The sequence below is a fragment of the plastid genome of Trifolium pratense, assembly GCF_020283565.1.
Source record: "Trifolium pratense plastid, complete genome".
Classification (NCBI taxonomy): domain Eukaryota; kingdom Viridiplantae; phylum Streptophyta; class Magnoliopsida; order Fabales; family Fabaceae; genus Trifolium; species Trifolium pratense.
The window spans coordinates 27,205-47,500 of NC_047412.1; the positions used below are offsets into that span (position 1 = coordinate 27,205).

Consider the following 20,296-nt stretch of genomic DNA (forward strand, 5'->3'; position numbering starts at 1 on the left):
TAGTACCCTACCCCCAGGGGAAGTCGAATCCCCGTTGCCTCCTTGAAAGAGAGATGTCCTAAACCACTAGACGATGGGGGCATACTTGCCCGACCGCCATTCTACTATGTTCTATAGTATGAACAGTTTTTTGAAATTGTCAATATAATGGAATGATATGATTCGATCAGAAGGATCTTCCCATCTTTCAGAATCCTTTACCATTTTTTGATTCATCATTTAAATTTAGAAATAGTTCATTCCAATCATCAATCTAGAATAAAAAAAAATAGAAAAAAATAAGTAATGCGAAAAAAAACATAATAACGAGAGAATGCTTTCGGGGAATGATTGATTTGCTGGAACAGGGGCGGCATTAAGACCTCATTTCTTTGACTTTCATTCAGTGTTAATATGATGAAGACGACTTCAATTCGAATCGGTTTTGAAAAAATGCATTCCATTGTCCAAAGAACTAGTTAACTATTTGCTAGGCTCCACGAGACTAAAGATAAAAAAAAAAAAAGAATCAGAAAAAATATACAATTTCTTTTGTTAGCCGTTTCCCATTTCAAGTGTTCAAAAAAGAATGAGAATTCACAAAGAAGAGAGATATTTTTACCTTATATAATTATAGGGTATTATAATTATAGGGTATATTGGGGTATAATAAATAGATCAATTCATAGATATATGGATCTATGAATTATTTCCATCTATTCACCTTCTATTATTCTATTTAGAACCATCTTTTTAAGAAGATGGACCAAGCCCCAAAAGATCAAGAAAACAGCCAAGTAAAAAGCGAAGCGATTGAAGAATCGTTCGTTTTTTAAAAGGCGTTTTAGAGATTCAATTAAAAACATCAAAGCTTTCTTGATCATTTTTTCTAAAAAAAAATGGAAACTGGAAAACTCTTTTTTGCCAGTTTCAAAAAATCTTTTTTCAAGATTCGAAATGACGGTTGAATGGTAGTCCAACAATTCAACCGTAATCCTTAAAAAATATATTCTTTTCATCAACTTCTGCTCCGGTTACCCCCTTTGCAGCCCCCTCTCCCGCCTGAAATAGACTCCTTTATCTAAATAATAACCCTTGTTATCTGCGAAATGCAAGTCCTCCACTTTTAGCAAATCCGTTTTTTCTTAAAAACGGGTTTATGAATAGAAAGCATCAATGGGTAACTAATTAGTAGTGAATATCCAAATTTGAAGTAGAATGAATCGAAATAATTCATAGATAGATGGATCTATGAATTATTTCGATTCATTCTACTTTATTTTAAGTAATAAAATGGGTTGGACTCGAACCCCGAACTATTTGACTGTATTATAAAACCTCCCGGTTGGGGTTCGAAAATATATATATATTATATATATATATTATATATATATATACGAATCTAATAGAAATAAGTCAACCAAAGATCGTAGTGGACGGGAATAACATAACAACTAATTCCATATCATTCTTAGTCAATTTCAAGTCAATTCAAATTGACTAAGAATAAATATGAATCTGGTCTATTTTCCACATTCCAATTTCATTTTATACATAAATAAATATAAATAAATATAAATAATAATGTATCGATATCGATTTATACATATCCATTAGAATTATCAAAAATTGGATGGATTTTCAAAAGAAATTGGATAAGTAATTATAAATTTCTATTGAATGAATTTATAAATGAATATCGAATTTAAAATTAATAAATAGATTTTGGATTCTCATTTTGTTATAATAAGGTCTGTATCTGTGCGCTCTAAGGAAAAAAAAAGAATCGAACGTTAGAGTATTCTAACTTCATATCAAAAAATCATAGAAGGAGGGACGTATAAAATACAGATATATGTAGTATATCTCTCTGTATATTGAATTGCGAATAGAGAGATAATAGAATCATTTCTGATTCGACTAAATACGGGTTTCTGATATAGATGAAAGAAAATCAATCAAACAAAAACAAATAGAAGGAAATTTTCTCCAATCATGGGGGTAGATTTCTAGGAAATTCAACAGTTCCGGCATATAATTCTAATAATACAAATGAAAAAACATCCTAATGAGATATCAATCTCAAAGAAAAAACGGGGGATATGGCGAAATTGGTAGACGCTACGGACTTAATTGGATTGAGCCTTGGTATGGAAACTTACTAAGTGAAAACTTTCAAATTCAGAGAAACCCTGGAATTAAAAAGGGGCAATCCTGAGCCAAATCCTTCTTTCTGAAAACAAATAAAAGTTCAGAAAGTTAAAATCAAAAAGGGATAGGTGCAGAGACTCGATGGAAGCTGTTCTAACAAATGGAGTTGACTTCGCAGTAGGAAAGGAATCGTTCTATCCAACTTCCAGAAAGGAAAAGATCGAGGATAAACATATATATATGTACTCAACTACTCTTTCAATTGATTAATGAAGACTTCTAACGTCTATTTGTAAATATTTCTTTTCTATCACAAATGAAAGATTTGAATCAAATCAATTACAACTGGAATAAAAAATGAAATATTCATTGATCAAATCAGTCACTCCACCACAGTCTGATGAATCGTTTGAATAACTGATTAATCAGACGAGAATAAAGATAGAGTCCCATTCTACATGTCAATACCGACATCAATGAAATTTTTAGTAAGAGGAAAATCCGTCGACTTTAGAAATCGTGAGGGTTCAAGTCCCTCTATCCCCAAAAGCCCTTTTTTTTTTTTAATTCTCTAATTTTTTATACCCCCCCTTTATTTTCATTTTAATTAATAAAGTTTTTATTAGTTGACATAGACTCAAGTAATTTCTTAAAATTAGGATGGTGCGTCAAGAATGGTCGGGATAGCTCAGCCGGTAGAGCAGAGGACTGAAAATCCTCGTGTCACCAGTTCAAATCTGGTTCCCGGCAATTCATTTGTATGAGTATCTATTCCCCTATTTCTTTTAATAAAATGGGGAATAGATACATATTTCTTAGTGGTCTTAATCATCCTAGATAATTTATCTAGGCGTGCGGAGATATGCTCTTTCTAGATAAAGAATGAATAGATGTATATTCTAGGTATCGAAAAAGTAAGTATGAAAATGAATGATTCCATTTTGTTTCGATTTTTTCTGCGCTCCAAAAAGAATGTTACTATTTCAACAATATTCAAATGGTTAAATTAGTTGGTTGAAAGACCAAAAAGTTTAATCTAGGGGAGTTCAGAAGTGAGAATTGTTAAAATTTATCTGAGATACATTATAAAAAATATAGGGTCCATTTCTTTGATGGTACTTTTTCTTTTTCGTAGCCGGATATCTAATTGATGTTGATGTGCATCTTCCATAGTTAATGATGCAGAACTTTTTCAGTTCATCCTATTGACTCATCCGAATGAAACCTCTATTATCTTCTATAAGAAAAAAATGTACATACAGATATTTATGGAATATCTGAAGTTGCCGAAGTGCAGATTAGTTTCTTTTTTTTTATCATTTAGTGAGCATCTTGTATTTCATAAAAATTGGGGGCGATATAATCTTTACGCAAAGGCCATCCTATCCAACTTTCGGGCATTAAAATACGTTTCAGACGCGGATGATTATCATAAGAGATTCCTAACATATCATAAGATTCCCTTTCTTGAAAATCTGCACTTTTCCAAACCCAGAAAATAGAAGGAATTCTAGGATTTTGCCTTGGGGCAAATACTTTTATGCATACCTCTTCGGGTTGATCTAGACTATACTCTATTCTCGTAAGATGATAGACACTAGCTAATAGTCCTCCTGGTGCTACATCATAGGCACATTGGGAACGTAGATAATTGTAACCATATACATATAAAATAACAGCAATCGAATGCCAATCCCCCGGTTTTATTTGTAAAGTCTCTATTCCTTGGTAATCGAAACCCAAAGATCTATGAACTATTCCGTGTTTGACTAGCCAAGCAGACAAATTACCCTGCATTTTTTACCTCTACTGGCGTTTTTTTATTAAGTTTGGTATTTGGTATAAGTATTTACCATTTATTTACATTACAATGAAATTTTTGAAGATTGATTTGCTATTTATTATTATTCTATTTTGTACAAAAGGATCCTGTTTAATTCACTTTTTCGTTCGGCGGAGGATACTGAACTTTTTTATATTTGAAAAATGTGTCAGAGGTTATCTCTGAAATAGATGATGGTTGATAGAATAATCCTTGATTATAATTGCCGGTATGAGTACTGCGTTCAACATTAAATTTGTGGTTGGTAGTAAAACACCTATTCTCTCGTTGATAACTAATTTGATCTTCATAGATTTCTCGAGAGATTTTCTTACGAAGTTTTGTTATAGCATCTATAACGGCTTCCGGTTTGGGTGGACAGCCCGGCAAATAGACATCCACAGGAATTAGCTTATCCACACCCCGAACGGTACTATAAGAATCGGTACTGAACATACCTCCTGTAATTGTACAGGCTCCCATAGCAATAACATATTTTGGTTCGGGCATTTGCTCATATAATCGAACTAAGGAAGGAGCCATTTTCATAGTTACGGTGCCCGCTGTTAAAATAAGGTCTGCCTGCCTAGGACTAGAGCGTGGTACCAGTCCATAACGATCAAAGTCAAATCGTGATCCTATTAATGAAGCAAATTCAATGAAGCAACAACTAGTGCCATAGAGAAGCGGCCATAAACTGGATAGTCTTGACCAATTTGAAAGATCATTTAATGTAGTAGAAATAACTGAATTTTTGGTTTTTTGATCAAGTAAGGGAAACTCAATAGAATTCATAACTGTCTCAATGTTTTGTTTAATTGTCTAAATATTCAAGAATTAAGACCATTCTAATGCTCCCTTGCGCCATGCATAAACCAAACCAACAATTAGGATAAGCACGAAGATGAAAGCTTCGATAAATACGGATACCCCCAATACATCAAAACTCATTGCCCATGGGTAAAGAAAGACTGTTTCAACATCAAAAACAACAAAAACTAGAGCAAACATATAATAACGGATTTGAAATTGTAACCAAGCATCGCCTATCGGTTCTATTCCGGATTCATAACTAGAAAGTTTTTCTGGCCCTTTTCTAATCGGAGCTAATATTCCAGAAATAAGAAATGCCAAAATAGGAATAAAGATCGATATTATTAGAAATGTCCAAAAAATATCATATTCATAAAGCAAAAACATAAATGTACTCCTAATACATATTTCATCTTAATGCATAAGAATGTTGTAATATAAATTAATTAATCTTTACTGTAATCTAATTAGTCATTATTTAAAATTATAAAAAATAAGAATTTTAAGATAATATCCTCTTTCCTATTTCTTTACTATTTTCTATATCTATTTATATATAGAATAGATATATAGAATAAGGTATTCGCTAATATTGAAAGAATCTATATATAATTATATCCATTTATTATTATTATATTATAATAATAGGAAGGATATCGGGATAAATACATATAATTTATATAAATAAAATCTAATAAATAATAGAAATTAAAGAATCAAAATATTCAAAACTAAAAAAAAGAGAATCTTACCATACGAATTAAAATGACGATATTGTTTTATTGATAAAAAAAGATTTGATAAATCAATGGGTAACTAATTAGTAGTGAATATCCAAATTTGAAGTAGAATGAATCGAAATAATGAATAGTGTAATTGAATCTAAACAAATCGAAATGCTTTGTATTTTTTTACCACAAGAATTCGTTATGTATGGATGATGAGATTCCATTGATACAGAGCCAATGATTCGATTTTCTCTGACGGATGGTCAGAACTTCGTCTCGACTCCAATCCTACGAAGCTGAGAGGTCCACTACAGATCAGAAATTCTTGAAGTAGTATTATGTTTTTAAATAGGTTATCTCCTTACGTTCTCACGCCAAAGAAAAGTAAGATAGCCTTGCCTTTTTTTTTGAATTATCGTATATAATCAATAATCAAATTAGGATTCCCTTATTTTGAATTATATGATTTTGAAATTCGAATTTGATATTATTAATACGTAGGATTGGAATGGAATTATGAAATTATTGAACTAAAGATAAAGAAATGACTTATTTCGAAATTATGAAAAAGAAAGTCTAAATTATGGAAATAAAGAAATAATTGAAGTAACGAAAAAAATGGATGTTTCTTTTGTTCTTTTGGGACGGTCGGAAAAGAGTCAATGTAGTCAACATAATTACCTATTTCGAAAGTAATGTCATAGAGTTGCGAAGAATGAACTTTTGACAGTTTAAAATACGAATTCTTGAACAAAAATGAACTTTAGGGGGGTTTTTATTGCCGTGCATCCAGTAGGAATTGAACCTACGACTTCGCCAATTATGAGTTGGGTGCTTTAACCATTCAGCCATGGATGCTTCGCGGGAATCCTCCTAGCTCGTGAATAATAAATATTGGATATTCTATATTTTTTCTAGGTTTGGATTTATTTGATTATGTTAGGATTTAGTAATTGTGTTATGAAGAGCTAATATTAAACAATTAATAACTAAGATACCCGTAGTTTCGGAAAGAATTCCGATAAATAATTTGTGTTATGATAGGAAAGCCCGCTTAGCTCAGCGGTTAGAGCATCGCATTTGTAATGCGACGGTCATCGGTTCGATTCCGATAGCCGGCTTTTTTTCTCTATTTGTTTTCATTTTTGACATTTAAGGGATAATCTCTTTTTTTTTTTTTGAAAAATATTGGGTAGTTCCGTTTCTGTAGAACAAATCAAATAAATAACCTCCTATATATATATTATTTTTTTGTATATAGATATAAATATAAAATTCGGATACTGATAGAATCTTTCCAATTCTTCGCTGTACTACCAATATTGTAGTACAATACTTTATTATCATATTTGTCATTTAGTTTAGTTTTAATTTTTCTTTATGAGATTTTCCATTTTAAAAAGGAGTGTTTATGTCACGTTACAGAGGGCCTCGTTTCAAAAAAATACGTCGTCTGGGGGCTTTACCCGGACTAACTAGTAAACGGCCTACAGTTGGAAGAAACCAATCGCCTCCCATTCAAAAATCTCAATATCGTATTCGTTTAGAAGAAAAACAAAAATTGCGTTTTCATTATGGTCTTACAGAACGACAATTGCTTAAATACGTTCGTATCGCTGGAAAAGCCAAAGGGTCAACCGGTCAAGTTTTACTACAATTACTTGAAATGCGTTTGGATAACATACTTTTTCGATTGGGTATGGCTTCGACTATTCCTCAAGCTCGTCAATTAGTTAACCACAGACATGTTTTAGTTAATGGTCGTATAGTAGATATACCAAGTTATCGTTGCAAACCCCAAGATATTATTACAGCAAAGGGCGAACAAAAATCTAGAACTCTGATTCAAAATTCTCTTAAATCACCCCCCCGCGAAGATTTGTCAAAGCTAACCCATTTGACTCTTGATCCACTCCAATATAAAGGATTAGTCAATCAAATAATAGATAGTAAACGGGTTGGTTTGAAAATGAATGAATTGCTGGTTGTAGAATATTATTCTCGTCAGACTTAAACCTAATTAAAATAACAATAATTTTGATGCGAGGATTTTACCCCATTCGTGTATTCAAATATGGAATTTGAATCTTTAGCACAAATCCATATATTTAAAATAGGTCTAAAATGAAATAGATGTATCTAGGGATTAGTCATTTCAAAGTGAATTTTCCCTAGATACACAATACACGTGTCATGCTATTTTATTTCACAATTGAATCCATTTAAAAAAGACCTAAGGTTAGGGATTTTTCAATAGGTAATGTTGCTCCAATACCCAACCAAAGAGCCACGACGGTACCGATCAAAAAGACGGTTGTTGCTACCGGACGGCGAAATGGGTTTTGGAACTTATTAACATTCTCCAAAAAAGGTACTGTTAATAATCCTGCGGGTACTGAAACCATTAAAAGAACGCCCAATAATTTATTGGGTACTGTACGAAGTATTTGAAATACGGGAAAAAAATACCATTCGGGCAATATTTCCAAAGGAGTTGCAAACGGATCCGCAGGTTCCCCAATCATTGATGGTTCGAGAACCGCTAAGCCTACGTTACAGGCAATAGTACCTAGAATTACGACTGGAAAAATATATAAAAGATCATTAGGCCATGCGGGTTCTCCATAATAATTATGACCCATCCCTTTAGCCAATTTTGCTCTTAATACAGGATCATTTAAGTCAGGTTTTTTTGTTATTGGGATAGGTGAATTCTTAATAGATCCATCCTCCGAAAGAACCGGACATGATAATTTATTATCATACGGCTCGAGCACGACGAATCAAACGAACTGAATGCATACATAGAAAATAGTTATATGTTAGTCACTCATATATGAAGATTCTATGTAAGAAATATAGACTTGATTCTCTTTTTTCCAAAATTACAACTACCCAGTGCAAAAAATTCAGTTCTTATTTGTAAGTAAATGCCTTTCACCCAAGTATGTTTTCAAAATCGAAAGTTCTTTCTGGGTGATCTCAAACCTTTCGACAGTTCTCCCCCCAAAAAGAAATTTTGGCAAGTTTTTACATAGAAAGGATTTCCCCGTTACTAATATAATACAACCCCTAATTTTTCTTTAGATCTACTTGTTTCACTCCGATAGTATCATAAATGGAGTCAATGCATAGGAAATGAATGCATTTCCATACTATTAAGTTAAGTGAAATACATACGACATAATCTGGATTATATCACATTACTTATTTTACTGAATATTACGGAGCCTGCTCATGCAGGATATGATCGAGTCTGATCATAGAAAAGATTCTCTTCAAGCGAACCGGCCTATCCTATGTAGGGGACTGGCGCGGTGGTTGTAAGAAAGACACATTTAATTGTGAATTCAAATGTGGCAGATAAGATCAAGTCATATATCTGCACGGCCCAATCAATAGTTCAAGTCACACACTCCCATAATCCATTCTTTTTTTTTTCGGAGAGTTCCCTTCCACTATTCATTATATGTCAAATAAAAGATGCAATTTATTTTGTTAAGTGGAAGGGGAATATCCAAATACATGTCTTATTTTTTTTTTAATAATGCATATTTGTAGCAATGAAATACTATATCCTCCTCCCCAAAATGATTGATTACAAATAGCTATGATTCCTAATTCTCTATAAAGGACCGGAAATGCCTTGCTTACGTATCATTAAAAAGTGCATTAGCATGAATACGGCAGTAAGAAGAGGTAATACAAAAGTATGTAAACTATAAAAACGAGTCAAGGTAGATTGTCCCACACTAGCGCTTCCTCGCAATAACTCTACCACCGAAGATCCTATTACAGGAATAGCGTCGGGTACACCTGTTACAATTTTTACTGCCCAATAACCAATTTGGTCCCAAGGTAAGGAATAACCAGTTACCCCAAAGGATGCAGTCAATACACCTAAAACTACACCCGTAACCCAAGTCAATTCGCGAGGTTTTTTAAAACCACCGGTGAGATACACGCGAAATACGTGCAAGATCATCATTAAGACCATCATACTTGCCGACCACCGATGAACTGATCGGATTAACCAACCGAAGTTAGCCTCGGTCATTATATATTGAACAGAAGCAAAAGCCTCCGTAACGGTCGGACGATAATAAAAAGTCATAGCAAAACCCGTCGCTACTTGCACTAAAAAACAAGTAAGTGTAATTCCTCCTAAGCAATAAAATATATTGACATGAGGAGGAACATATTTACTAGTTATATCGTCGGCAATCGCCTGAATCTCAAGACGTTCTTCGAACCAATCATAGACTTTATTGAGATAGGTAAACCAAGGGACCCCCCTGAGAATCGTATATGAGAATTTCATCTCGTACGGCTCAAACAAAAATACTCAAATACAGGTTATTCGGAAAATGGATATGTGTAATAGAAAGTTTTAAACTTCTTAACTTAATCCTATGATTCCAATCTTTTTGGAAGATAAAAAAATGGAAATCCAAAAGCTATTCTTTGTGTTTATAATGCCAAAATTTCAAGTCGGCTCACTTGTCTTTTCTCTTGATCCTTACTGGCCTCTTGAATATTCTACTCTAATTACTTCATTTTTTGTTTTTTATTCGTGTATGTAATATGATTTTACTGTAGTTTTTTTTTATTGATAGGAATTTTCTTGTTAAGACCCTCTAGAATCAATTTAAAAACCTCAGATTCATACCAGAACCGTGATGATTTCCAAAGAAAACCTTTAATCGAAGTCCAAAAATTCCCTGAGTAAGAACTGCTGGATCATCACTTATTCAATGAATAGTATAGAATGAAAAAAAAATACAAAGAAACTTTTGTCCTTTGATCAAACTAAAAGCGGCGGCAGTTTAAAAGAATAAAAATAGTTCCATTTATTTTTCGAAATTGATTATTCTAACTCTTTCATTTTTTTCGTCCGGTTGCGAGGTCTAAATATAAATATTAAGTATGAATCATAGTTCTAATACTTTAGAATCTATTTCTTTTCTATATTCCGTGCTCCAGATACTCGAATAAATATCTGACGGGGTAAAGCCATCTCTATCAAGAGAAGATGACGTATCTATTTTATGTTCTGTACTATCAATAGGATCAATTATAACAAGTCACACACTCATATTCCGGAAATACAGAAACAAAGAAGTTTCGCGGTCGAACTACCAAATCAAAAAGGAATGGGCTAAAAATGAACGATCTAAATGCTAAACTTGACTTTCTATTGAAAAGCTAGTTAGTCGGTTCTTGTTAATCTAATTCATAGAAATTTGGTCCAGTAAAATGGACGAATTATAAATCTCTAAAATAATAGAGAGAAATACTGCAAATAGAGCCATTGCAATCGCCATCAAAGGGGTAGTTCCCCACCCCGGAGCTACCTTTCCATATTCTGAATTCAATGGTTTTAATAAATCTCCTACAGCAGTTCGTATTGGACCAGATCTAGAACTACCCTCAACGGTTTGTGTAGCCATAAATCCTATTTTTTTTTTTGAGATCTGTTGACTTTGTATACCATTCTGATCTAGAATATAATCCTATAGATCCAAATACACTGTAGTCTTGATATTATATAATCATGGAAACAGCAACCCTAATTGCCATCTCTCTATCCGGTTTAATTGTTAGTTTTACTGGGTATGCCTTATATACTGCTTTTGGGCAACCCTCTCAACAACTAAGAGATCCATTCGAAGAACACGGTGACTAGTTGAAGTAATGAGCCCTAATATCGTAATATTGGAGGCTCATTACTTCAATTGAGATAATTTAAAATCATTTCGTCTTTTTAGTCGGAACTATAGGAGGTTCTCTAAAAAAGATAGCGAAAAAAATGATTCCTAAAGTTGAGACTAAGAGGAATGTATAAACCAATGCTTCCATAGATTTGATTGATCGTGGTTTACTATTATAGCTTTCATACCTGTTTGGGGGGGGTTATCTCCTGGATAAAGAAAGAACAAGAGTAAAACAAAATGGAATGATTGAAATCAAGATTGATATTGTTCCCTATATCAAATTCAAATAACAACAAAAAAAGTCGAATTGAAAAGGAACAAACCTATTTCTATCAGACTACCTGTTTTTTTGTAGTTGGATCTCCAAGTTTTTGGAATGCTCCAAATTCTACTTGAGCATCCAAATCTGGATCAATACCAGCAAAAACATCTCTGAACAAGGTTCTAGCACCATGCCAAATGTGCCCGAAAAAGAAGAGCAGAGCAAACGACGCATGTCCAAAAGTAAACCAACCCCTTGGACTGCTACGAAAAACACCATCCGATTTTAAAGTAGCACGATCTAATTCAAAAATTTCACCCAATTGAGCACGTCTAGCATATTTTTTCACAGTAGCAGGATCACTATAACTGACTCCATTGAGTTCGCCGCCATAGAATTCAACAGTGACACCGACTTGTTCGACACTATACTTCGATTCCGCCCTTCGAAAAGGAACATCCGCTCTAACAATTCCGTCTCCGTCTACCAAAACAACCGGAAATGTTTCAAAAAAAGTAGGCATACGACGTACAAAAAGTTCACGCCCCCCCTTGTCTCTAAAGATAGGATGCCCTAACCAACCAACGGCTATTCCATCTCCATTGTCCATTGAGCCCGCTCTAAACAATCCCCCTTTTGCCGGATTATTGCCGATGTAATCATAAAAAACTAATTTTTCAGGAATTTTAGACCAAGCTTCTGATAAACTTTGATTTTCGGCTATCCCAGCGCCAACTCTTCGATATATTTCTTGCTGGAAGTATCCCTGATCCCATTGGTAACGAGTAGGACCAAATAATTCAATTGGTGTAGTTGCCGAACCATACCACATAGTTCCAGCAACAACAAAAGCTGCAAAAAATACAGCAGCGATACTACTAGAAAGTACGGTTTCAATATTTCCCATACGCAATCCTTTGTATAAACGTTGAGGTGGACGCACACTAAGATGGAAAAGGCCCGCTAATATGCCCAGTGTCCCTGCTGCAATATGATGAGAGGCTATTCCCCCCGGAACAAAAGGATCAAAACCGTCCACACCCCACGCGGGATTGACAGATTGTACCCTTCCAGTTAGTCCATAAGGATCGGATACCCATATTCCAGGACCAAACAATCCTGTTACATGAAATGCTCCAAAACCAAAACACCCCACCCCTGCTAGAAATAAATGAATGCCAAATATTTTTGGCAAATCCAAAGAGGGTTTTCCAGTACGTTCATCACAAAAGATTTCTAGATCCCAATAGACCCAATGCCAAATAGCCGCCAAAAAGCACAAGCCCGAAAACACAATATGTGCCGCGGCCACACCTTCGTAACTCCAAATACCCGGATTCGTTATAGTCCCTCCTGTGATATTCCAACCACCCCACGAATTGGTTATTCCTAAACGAGTCATGAAGGGTATAACGAACATACCCTGTCTCCACATTGGGTCAAGAACGGGGTCAGAGGGATCAAAAACTGCTAATTCATATAGGGCCATCGAACCGGCCCAACCAGCAACCAGAGCTGTATGCATTATATGGACAGAAAGTAAACGTCCGGGATCATTTAATACAACGGTATGAACGCGATACCAAGGCAAACCCATGAAAATACCTCTTATATCAACTAAAAATGGACACTATGTAACTTTATTGCACTGTAAAAAACGATCCTATGGACCTTCCCCTTTTAATAAATTATCGGGCATTAAAGAATGAATATTTGTTCTTGTTTTTTAGTAACAATGGGACATTCTATTCGTAGGAACAATAAAGAAGCAGATCTATTCTATATCCGATAAGTAACAATACGCAATGGTGGTGTTTTTTTTAGATGAGTCTTTCTATTGGATATGTGTGTTTCTATCATGCTTGCTACGTTCTTACGCCAAAGCAAAGTAAGATAGACAACTGCATCTTCGAAGTTGCAATTGCTTTTTTATTTTTTATGCCGGTTGGAATTCCCAAGGTCGTCTATTTAATGACGGGAGACGATGAGGAATCTTGGACTGATTTATACCATCGACTTTACGAAGAAAGACTTTTATTTTTAGGTGACGAAGTAAACAGTGAAATATCAAATCAATTAAATGGTCTAATGATATTTCTTAGTTTACAGGACAAGACCCGAGATTTGTATCTCTTTATAAATTCTCCGGGCGGAGAGGTAATATCCGGAATCGCGATGTTTGATACTATGCAATTTGTAGAAGCAGAAGTATATACAATATGCGTAGGATTAGCCGCTTCAATGGCATCTCTTATTTTGCTCGGGGGAGAAATTACCAAACGTCTAGCATTCCCTCACGCTTGGCGCCAACGATTCTTTTTTTGTAGAAAAAAAAAAAAATAAAGAAAAAAAATCCTATGCCTACGCTAATATTAAGTAAAAAAAGCATGGCACTTCGAGTTCGATATGCAAAAATAACTTTCTTGCAAAACCATTAGATTATATATCGAAAGAGGAAGTATAAAAAAAGGGGTATTTACGATTTTATCGGATCTATCTAGGGCCTTTTTTAGTGTCACAATCTTTTTTTGTTTTCTGTTTTCATCCTAGAAAACTTTTCACAATATTTTTTTTACTTATTTGTATTTGAAAAAAGAAACTTTGGGATTGCTGAATCAAAAACGAGGAAATAAAAGAGCAACGGAATCATCATAGTTATAAAATTTTTATTATCAAACAAAAAAGAAAGGTGGTTATTGGATTATTTACCGAATCTGGGTCTGATAGACCCGGTATATTTTATATTTCCTCCACGGACAAAATAGATTTCATATTTATAATAGAGCCGTATGCTATCTAAAAAATCAAAAAGATGCCTGTACGGCTTAAAATTGAATTTGTTTTTTCTTTTTTATATCCCTTACCTTAATAATCCAAGATTAGGAGAAACCCTTATTATGTTATACTCTCAGGGTAATGATGCATGAACCTGTTATTTCTTTGAATGACGAAAAAACAGAAGAATGTACGCTGGACGCGGATGAATTACTGAGAATATACCAAAGTATAATAAAAGTTTATGTACAAAGAACAGGCAAATCTCCATGGCAGATAGCCGAAGACATGAGAAGGGATTGTTTTATGTCAGCAGAAGAAGCCCAAGCCCACGGAATTGTTGATATGGTCTCGGATTCTTTGTCTTTTATTTCTTTTCTAAACCGGGAGGATGAGGATAAAGATGTTTAATCGATTCGTGCGTGGAATAGTGCCTGAATTCACCAGGCGGCACACCGACCTAGATCGCCTCGGACGGGAATTAGGACCGGTTCTTTTAGAACTTTTTAGAAGTGCTTCTAAAAATCCACGGGTCTTAAATTGGTTATCTTTTTTATTGGTGTTTATGGGGATTGTAATTCTAAAAAAATTCTTCGATTTTTTTTTTAGAAGTTCCAATTCATAGATTTTTTTATTTTCCATAATTCGCTATATAGATAAGATTTAGCGAAATAATTCATGGATATATCGATATATCCATGAATTATTTCGCTAAATCTTATCTATATAGTAAGGTTAGGATTGATCTTAACCCGCTTAAAAGACCGAATGGGAGGACTAAAACAATGATAGGAGAAACCAGCTACCGAAGAACTTTTTAGATAGGCAAGAAATAAACCACTCTAGTTCCTATATTTTTGACTCATCTCGTTCTATATCATTTAGGGGGGTTGACCCCAGCTTAACCAGCTCATTACTAGACAACACAATCGATGTTATTAAGGATTTAGTATATCTATTTGAATTCTATTCCTTAATAATATCTTTGTTCCATCGGAACAATTAATTATTGCTATTCCAGGATACTTGGTATCTTTTTGTCAATAAATTTGTCAATAAATTTCTCAGGTGGGGGATAAATGACAAAAAGATATTGGAATAAACTAAATAAAAATAAAAGGAGAGGAAAAAAATGAGATTCCATATCTTCGTCAACCTATTCTTTTCTAGGGGGAACTTCCATTTTCACATTTTTCAGCCAGTCACAATTGATATTTGTAAAATTTGGAATCTAGTTAGTACTAAAATTAGTCCAGTTAGTACTAAGCTTTGGAATCTAGTTAGTACTAAAATTAGTCCAGTTAGTACTAAGCTGATCAATAAGATGATGACTAGCACTCGTAGTGAGGAAGGCTTGATTATTTGGAAAATAGGCTCGGATTATGCACGTAGAATCCGATAAAATAGAGCTTATGCTCTAGGGTGGGTGGTGGGTCCCCATCTTACTATATTTCAACCAACTAAATTAATGAGTTGGTTGAAATATATATTAAAATCAAAATCAAAATAGAGATAAAAAAAGGAGCTACTTTATATGCAAAAAAACTCATGGATCCAGATAATCAAGAAAGAGGCTTCTATTTTCATTGGCCAGTGCAAGTGGCTTGCCCGAATTTCGGGTCAAAAGCTAAAACTGGTTGTCTATCAGCTATATACTATCTCATATAAAATAGTATTAGAAATAGTTAAAAACCCCCAACTAGTGGTCTTTTGTGGTCTGTTGAACTTGGCAATAAGAATAACAACGTGGATACTAGTTAATACTTCTGACCTGAATCGAGCATTCCTCTTTGCTCGATTACGGGTCAGCATAAAATTAGCTAGATTCATACTGCCGAAGACTTCTGACCTGACTCGAGCATTAGGTGGTTGGATTTACTCGACCGGCCCTTTCTATGAATACATAAAATTGCCGGACGGTCGAACATTCCTAATTTACAGGAATCCTTCCCTAGAAATGATGATGGCCATAGGCTGTTTTGTAATCAGTCGGATTTTGGTATGGATTTGGACATCTATCGAAAGGGACCTGGATCGTCTCAAGCTATTCATTATTCTTCTGTTTCTATATATTCTTATATTATTGTCGATATTGTGTATATAGATAAAACAGAATTCTCGGTCTTTGTTCATAGTCTATGAAATAGCCATATGGCTATTTCATAGACGTAGTTAGGGAAAAGTTCATCTTATTTTGTAAAATAATAAAGACCAGAAATTCCATTCTTGCTAAATCTCTTCATGTGATTCGATGAAGAATGAGAGCAAATCATGAGATATTTTCTAGAAAATAGATAGATATAGAATGAAGAACGAAAAACTTTTACTTTTAGTAATCCGTTTCCTTTTACTCGTTATTTGGTACCTAATTCGTTTCTTTTTCGAAAGGTTAGGATTGATCTTAACCCGCTTAAAAGACCGAATGGGAGGACTAAAACAATGATAGGAGAAACCAGCTACCGAAGAACTTTTTAGATAGGCAAGAAATAAACCACTCTAGTTCCTATATTTTTGACTCATCTCGTTCTATATCATTTAGGGGGGTTGACCCCAGCTTAACCAGCTCATTACTAGACAACACAATCGATGTTATTAAGGATTTAGTATATCTATTTGAATTCTATTCCTTAATAATATCTTTGTTCCATCGGAACAATTAATTATTGCTATTCCAGGATACTTGGTATCTTTTTGTCAATAAATTTGTCAATAAAAAAGGTGGGGATAATTGACAAAAAGATATTGGAATAAACTAAATAAAAGGGGAATAAAAAAATGAAATTCCAGATCTTCGTGAACCTCTTCTTTTCTCGGGGGAACTTCCATTTTCACATTTTTCAGCCAGTCACAATTGATATTTGTAAGATTTGGAATCTAGTTAGTACTAAAATTAGTCCAGTTAGTACTAAGCTGATGAATAAGATGATGACTAGCGCTCGTAGTGAGGAATTCTTGCTTATTTGGAAAATAGGCTCGGATTATGCACGTAGAATGAGATGAAATAGAGCTTATGCTCTAGGGTGGGTGGTGGGTCCCATCTTACTATATTTCAACCAACTAAATTAATGAGTTGGTTGAAATATATATTAAAATCAAAATAGGTAGAAAAAAAGGAGCTACTTTATATGGGAGAAAACTCATGGATACGGATAATCAAGAAAGAGTCTTCTATTTTCATTGGCCAGTGCAAGTGGCTTGCCCGAATTTCGGGTCAAAAGCTAAAACTGGTTGTCTATCAGCTATATACTATCTCATATGAAATAGTATTAGAAATAGTTAAAAACCCCCAACTAGTGGTCTTTTGTGGTCTGTTGAACTTGGCAATAAGAATAACAACGTGGATACTAGTTAATACTTCTGACCTGAATCGAGCATTCCTCTTTGCTCGATTACGGGTCAGCATAAAATTAGCTAGATTCATACTGGCGAAGACTTCTGACCCGACTCGAGCATTAGGTGGTTGGATTTACTCGACCGGCCCTTTCTATGAATATCTAAAGTTCCCGGACGGTCGAACATTCGTAAATTACAGGAATCCTTCCCTAGAAATGATGATGTCCATAGGCAGTTATGTAATCAGTCGGATTTTGGTACGGATTTGGACATCTATCGAAAGGGACCCGGATCGTCTCAAGCTATTCATTATTCTTCTGTTTCTATATATTCTATTTATATTAGGATATTGTGTATATAGATAAAACAGAATTCTCGGTCTTTGTTCATAGTCTATGAAATAGCCATATGGCTATTTCATAGACGTAGTTAGGTAAAATTTCATCTTATTTTGTTAAAGTAATAAAGAACAGAAATTCCATTCTTGCTAAATCTCTTCATGTGATTCGATGAAGAATGAGAGCAAATCATGAGATATTTTCTAGAAAATAGATAGATATAGAATGAAGAACGAAAAACTTTTACTTTTAGTAATCCGTTTCCTTTTACTCGTTATTTGGTACCTAATTCGTTTCTTTTTCGATTTGATGATTTTAGAAAAATCATCCAATAGTTGATAAGATAGGTGAAAATAATGAATAGATGGATCTACCTATTCATTATTTCCACCTATTTTTTATACTCTATTTTCTTTTTGAATAATTCAAATGGGTTGCCCGGGATTCGAACCCGGAACTAGTCGGATGGAGTAGAAAATGCATTGTTTAATCAAATAAAACAATAAAAAATCCCTCCCCAAGCCGTGCATGCATTTTTCATTGCACACGGCTTTCCCTATGTATACATCTAAACCTGAGTAACTTCTCCAGAAGAGGAATCTTGAAACTCAACTCTTAACTACATGAACATTTCATAATCCTTTCTATATTATAGAATATTACAATCATTCATCATTGACCAGATCGTTGCTGAAAAGAATATCCAAATACCAAATCCGATTTCTATAGAACCTATGCAAAGTAAAAGAATCTCTTGGAAAAATCAGAGAAAGAATCTCTTCTTCCTCGGTAAAGAATTCTTCCAATAATTCTTCTGAACCTGATCTTTTCAAAAAAGCGCGTACAGTACTTTTGTGTTTACAAGCTAAAGTTTTAATACAAGAAAGCCGAAGTATATATTTTATTCGATACAAACTTTTTTTTTTTGAGGATCCACTGTAATAATGAGAAAGATTTCTGCATATTCGCAAAAATCGCTCAATAATATCAAAATCGGATAAATCGGCCCAGACCGGCTTACTGATGGGATGCCCCAATACATTACAAAATTTCGCTTTAGCCAACGATCTAATTAGAGGAATAATTGGAACTATTATATCAAGTTTTTTGATAACAATTTCGATTAGAAATGTATTTTGCAGCATTTGACTCCGTACCACTGAACGATTTAGCCGCACATTTGAAAAATAGCCTAAAAGCTGAAATGAATGTTCAGATAATTGGTTTATATTGATCGTTCTTGGTTGAGACCAAAGATCAAAAAAACATTGCCATAAATGGATAAAATAGTGTTTCCATTTTTTCATCAAAAAAGGCACATTCTTTGAAGCCAGAATACATTTTCCTTGATATCTAACATAATGAATGTTGGGATCCTTGAAGAATGGTAAAGGATACGAAAAATCCTTAGCAAAAACTTCTACAAGATGTTCTCTTTTTGCATAAAAAAAAATTCGCTCTAAAAAAACGCTAAAAGATTTTAATCGTAAATGAGAGGATTTATTACGTAGAAAAAGGAAGATAGATTCATATTCACGTACATAAAAATTATAGAGGAACAAGAATAATCTTGGATTACTTTTTGAAAAAGTAGAAATCGATTTTTTGGTAGTAATAAAACGATTCCAATTACTAAAATGATAAAGAAATAACCGTAATAAATGAAAAAAGGGGGCATCTTTCACCCAGTATCGAAGGATTTGAACTAAGATTTCCAGATGGATAGGATAGGGTATTCTTATATCTGAGACATAATTTAAATATGTAAATTTATCCTCGAAAAAGGGAAAAATGGAATGAATTGATCTCACATTTTTATAAGATTTTATGATTTCTGCTTCCTCTAAGGAAGAGCTTAATTGTAGGAAAAATGGCATTTCCACGACGATGGCAAAACCCTCTGATATTATTTGAGAATCCAAATTCTTATTATATCCCCCAAATGGATTTTTGGGAGAATCATTAGCCGAAATGATTAAATGATTCTGTTGATACATTCGAGTAATTAAACGTTTTACATTTAGTAAACTATATTTATTGTCATAACCCCCATTTTCCACAAAAATGGATCTACTCCAATTATGACTATAAGCAAGTCCATAAATATACTCCCGAAAAAAAAGTGGGTATAGGAAGTCCTGTTGGCGAGATCTAGCTCGTTCTAAATATACCTGATATTCCTTCATTTTTAAAATTCTATTTGGTCAAAGGATCAGAAATTCATTGGATTATCAAATGATACATAGTGCGATCCAGTCAAAACAAGGTATTCTATATATATTCGAATGGAAATAAAAAACAAATATGAATAGATACCTAGAAAACAAGTTAAAACCCATTAATGGACTATCTCCCCTCGCTTGTTCCATCTAATTGTTCTA

The 20,296-nt window shown here is 33.9% G+C and overlaps 12 protein-coding genes and 6 non-coding genes across 18 annotated transcripts in view; 6 read left to right on the forward strand and 12 right to left on the reverse strand. All coding sequences in view use genetic code 11, as the record gives it.

The window, feature by feature from the left end:
• Window positions 1-8: 8 nt before the first annotated feature.
• Window positions 9-81, reverse strand: trnE-UUC. The gene has a single exon. It is a non-coding gene; the product is annotated as a tRNA-Glu (tRNA).
• A 1,994-nt stretch (window positions 82-2,075) lies between these two features.
• Window positions 2,076-2,676, forward strand: trnL-UAA. Its single transcript has 2 exons — window positions 2,076-2,112; window positions 2,627-2,676. It is a non-coding gene; the product is annotated as a tRNA-Leu (tRNA).
• Window positions 2,677-2,807: 131 nt separating this feature from the next.
• Window positions 2,808-2,880, forward strand: trnF-GAA. The gene has a single exon. It is a non-coding gene; the product is annotated as a tRNA-Phe (tRNA).
• A 570-nt stretch (window positions 2,881-3,450) lies between these two features.
• ndhJ (NADH dehydrogenase subunit J) lies at window positions 3,451-3,927 on the reverse strand. The gene has a single exon. The coding sequence runs from the start codon at window positions 3,925-3,927 to the stop codon at window positions 3,451-3,453; it is 477 nt and encodes a 158-aa protein (YP_009772711.1).
• A 136-nt stretch (window positions 3,928-4,063) lies between these two features.
• ndhK (NADH dehydrogenase subunit K) lies at window positions 4,064-4,747 on the reverse strand. The gene has a single exon. The coding sequence runs from the start codon at window positions 4,745-4,747 to the stop codon at window positions 4,064-4,066; it is 684 nt and encodes a 227-aa protein (YP_009772712.1).
• A 42-nt stretch (window positions 4,748-4,789) lies between these two features.
• ndhC (NADH dehydrogenase subunit 3) lies at window positions 4,790-5,152 on the reverse strand. Its single transcript has one exon. The coding sequence runs from the start codon at window positions 5,150-5,152 to the stop codon at window positions 4,790-4,792; it is 363 nt and encodes a 120-aa protein (YP_009772713.1).
• Window positions 5,153-6,277: 1,125 nt separating this feature from the next.
• On the reverse strand, window positions 6,278-6,351 carry trnM-CAU. Its single transcript has one exon. It is a non-coding gene; the product is annotated as a tRNA-Met (tRNA).
• Window positions 6,352-6,541: 190 nt separating this feature from the next.
• On the forward strand, window positions 6,542-6,614 carry trnT-UGU. Its single transcript has one exon. It is a non-coding gene; the product is annotated as a tRNA-Thr (tRNA).
• A 290-nt stretch (window positions 6,615-6,904) lies between these two features.
• rps4 (ribosomal protein S4) lies at window positions 6,905-7,507 on the forward strand. Its single transcript has one exon. The coding sequence runs from the start codon at window positions 6,905-6,907 to the stop codon at window positions 7,505-7,507; it is 603 nt and encodes a 200-aa protein (YP_009772714.1).
• A 208-nt stretch (window positions 7,508-7,715) lies between these two features.
• On the reverse strand, window positions 7,716-8,915 carry petD (cytochrome b6/f complex subunit IV). The gene is made up of 2 exons: window positions 8,908-8,915; window positions 7,716-8,190 (listed from the first exon to the last, which is right to left on the reverse strand). The coding sequence occupies exons 1-2, from the start codon at window positions 8,913-8,915 to the stop codon at window positions 7,716-7,718; spliced, it is 483 nt and encodes a 160-aa protein (YP_009772715.1).
• Window positions 8,916-9,118: 203 nt separating this feature from the next.
• petB (cytochrome b6) lies at window positions 9,119-10,589 on the reverse strand. The gene is made up of 2 exons: window positions 10,584-10,589; window positions 9,119-9,760 (listed from the first exon to the last, which is right to left on the reverse strand). The coding sequence occupies exons 1-2, from the start codon at window positions 10,587-10,589 to the stop codon at window positions 9,119-9,121; spliced, it is 648 nt and encodes a 215-aa protein (YP_009772716.1).
• A 132-nt stretch (window positions 10,590-10,721) lies between these two features.
• psbH (photosystem II phosphoprotein) lies at window positions 10,722-10,943 on the reverse strand. The gene has a single exon. The coding sequence runs from the start codon at window positions 10,941-10,943 to the stop codon at window positions 10,722-10,724; it is 222 nt and encodes a 73-aa protein (YP_009772717.1).
• A 104-nt stretch (window positions 10,944-11,047) lies between these two features.
• On the forward strand, window positions 11,048-11,179 carry psbN (photosystem II protein N). The gene has a single exon. The coding sequence runs from the start codon at window positions 11,048-11,050 to the stop codon at window positions 11,177-11,179; it is 132 nt and encodes a 43-aa protein (YP_009772718.1).
• Window positions 11,180-11,244: 65 nt separating this feature from the next.
• Window positions 11,245-11,352, reverse strand: psbT (photosystem II protein T). Its single transcript has one exon. It carries the CDS (start codon window positions 11,350-11,352, stop codon window positions 11,245-11,247), a length of 108 nt encoding a protein of 35 aa, YP_009772719.1.
• A 187-nt stretch (window positions 11,353-11,539) lies between these two features.
• On the reverse strand, window positions 11,540-13,066 carry psbB (photosystem II CP47 chlorophyll apoprotein). Its single transcript has one exon. The coding sequence runs from the start codon at window positions 13,064-13,066 to the stop codon at window positions 11,540-11,542; it is 1,527 nt and encodes a 508-aa protein (YP_009772720.1).
• Window positions 13,067-13,407: 341 nt separating this feature from the next.
• On the forward strand, window positions 13,408-14,655 carry clpP (clp protease proteolytic subunit). Its single transcript has 2 exons — window positions 13,408-13,770; window positions 14,380-14,655. Exons 1-2 carry the CDS (start codon window positions 13,408-13,410, stop codon window positions 14,653-14,655), a joined length of 639 nt encoding a protein of 212 aa, YP_009772721.1.
• Window positions 14,656-18,345: 3,690 nt separating this feature from the next.
• trnK-UUU overlaps window positions 18,346-20,296 on the reverse strand; it is a 2,527-nt gene continuing 576 nt past the window's right edge. The window contains exon 2 of the tRNA in view: window positions 18,346-18,380. This is a non-coding gene — a tRNA (tRNA-Lys). The remainder of the gene's footprint in view (window positions 18,381-20,296) is intronic.
• On the reverse strand, window positions 18,581-20,101 carry matK (maturase K). Its single transcript has one exon. The coding sequence runs from the start codon at window positions 20,099-20,101 to the stop codon at window positions 18,581-18,583; it is 1,521 nt and encodes a 506-aa protein (YP_009772722.1).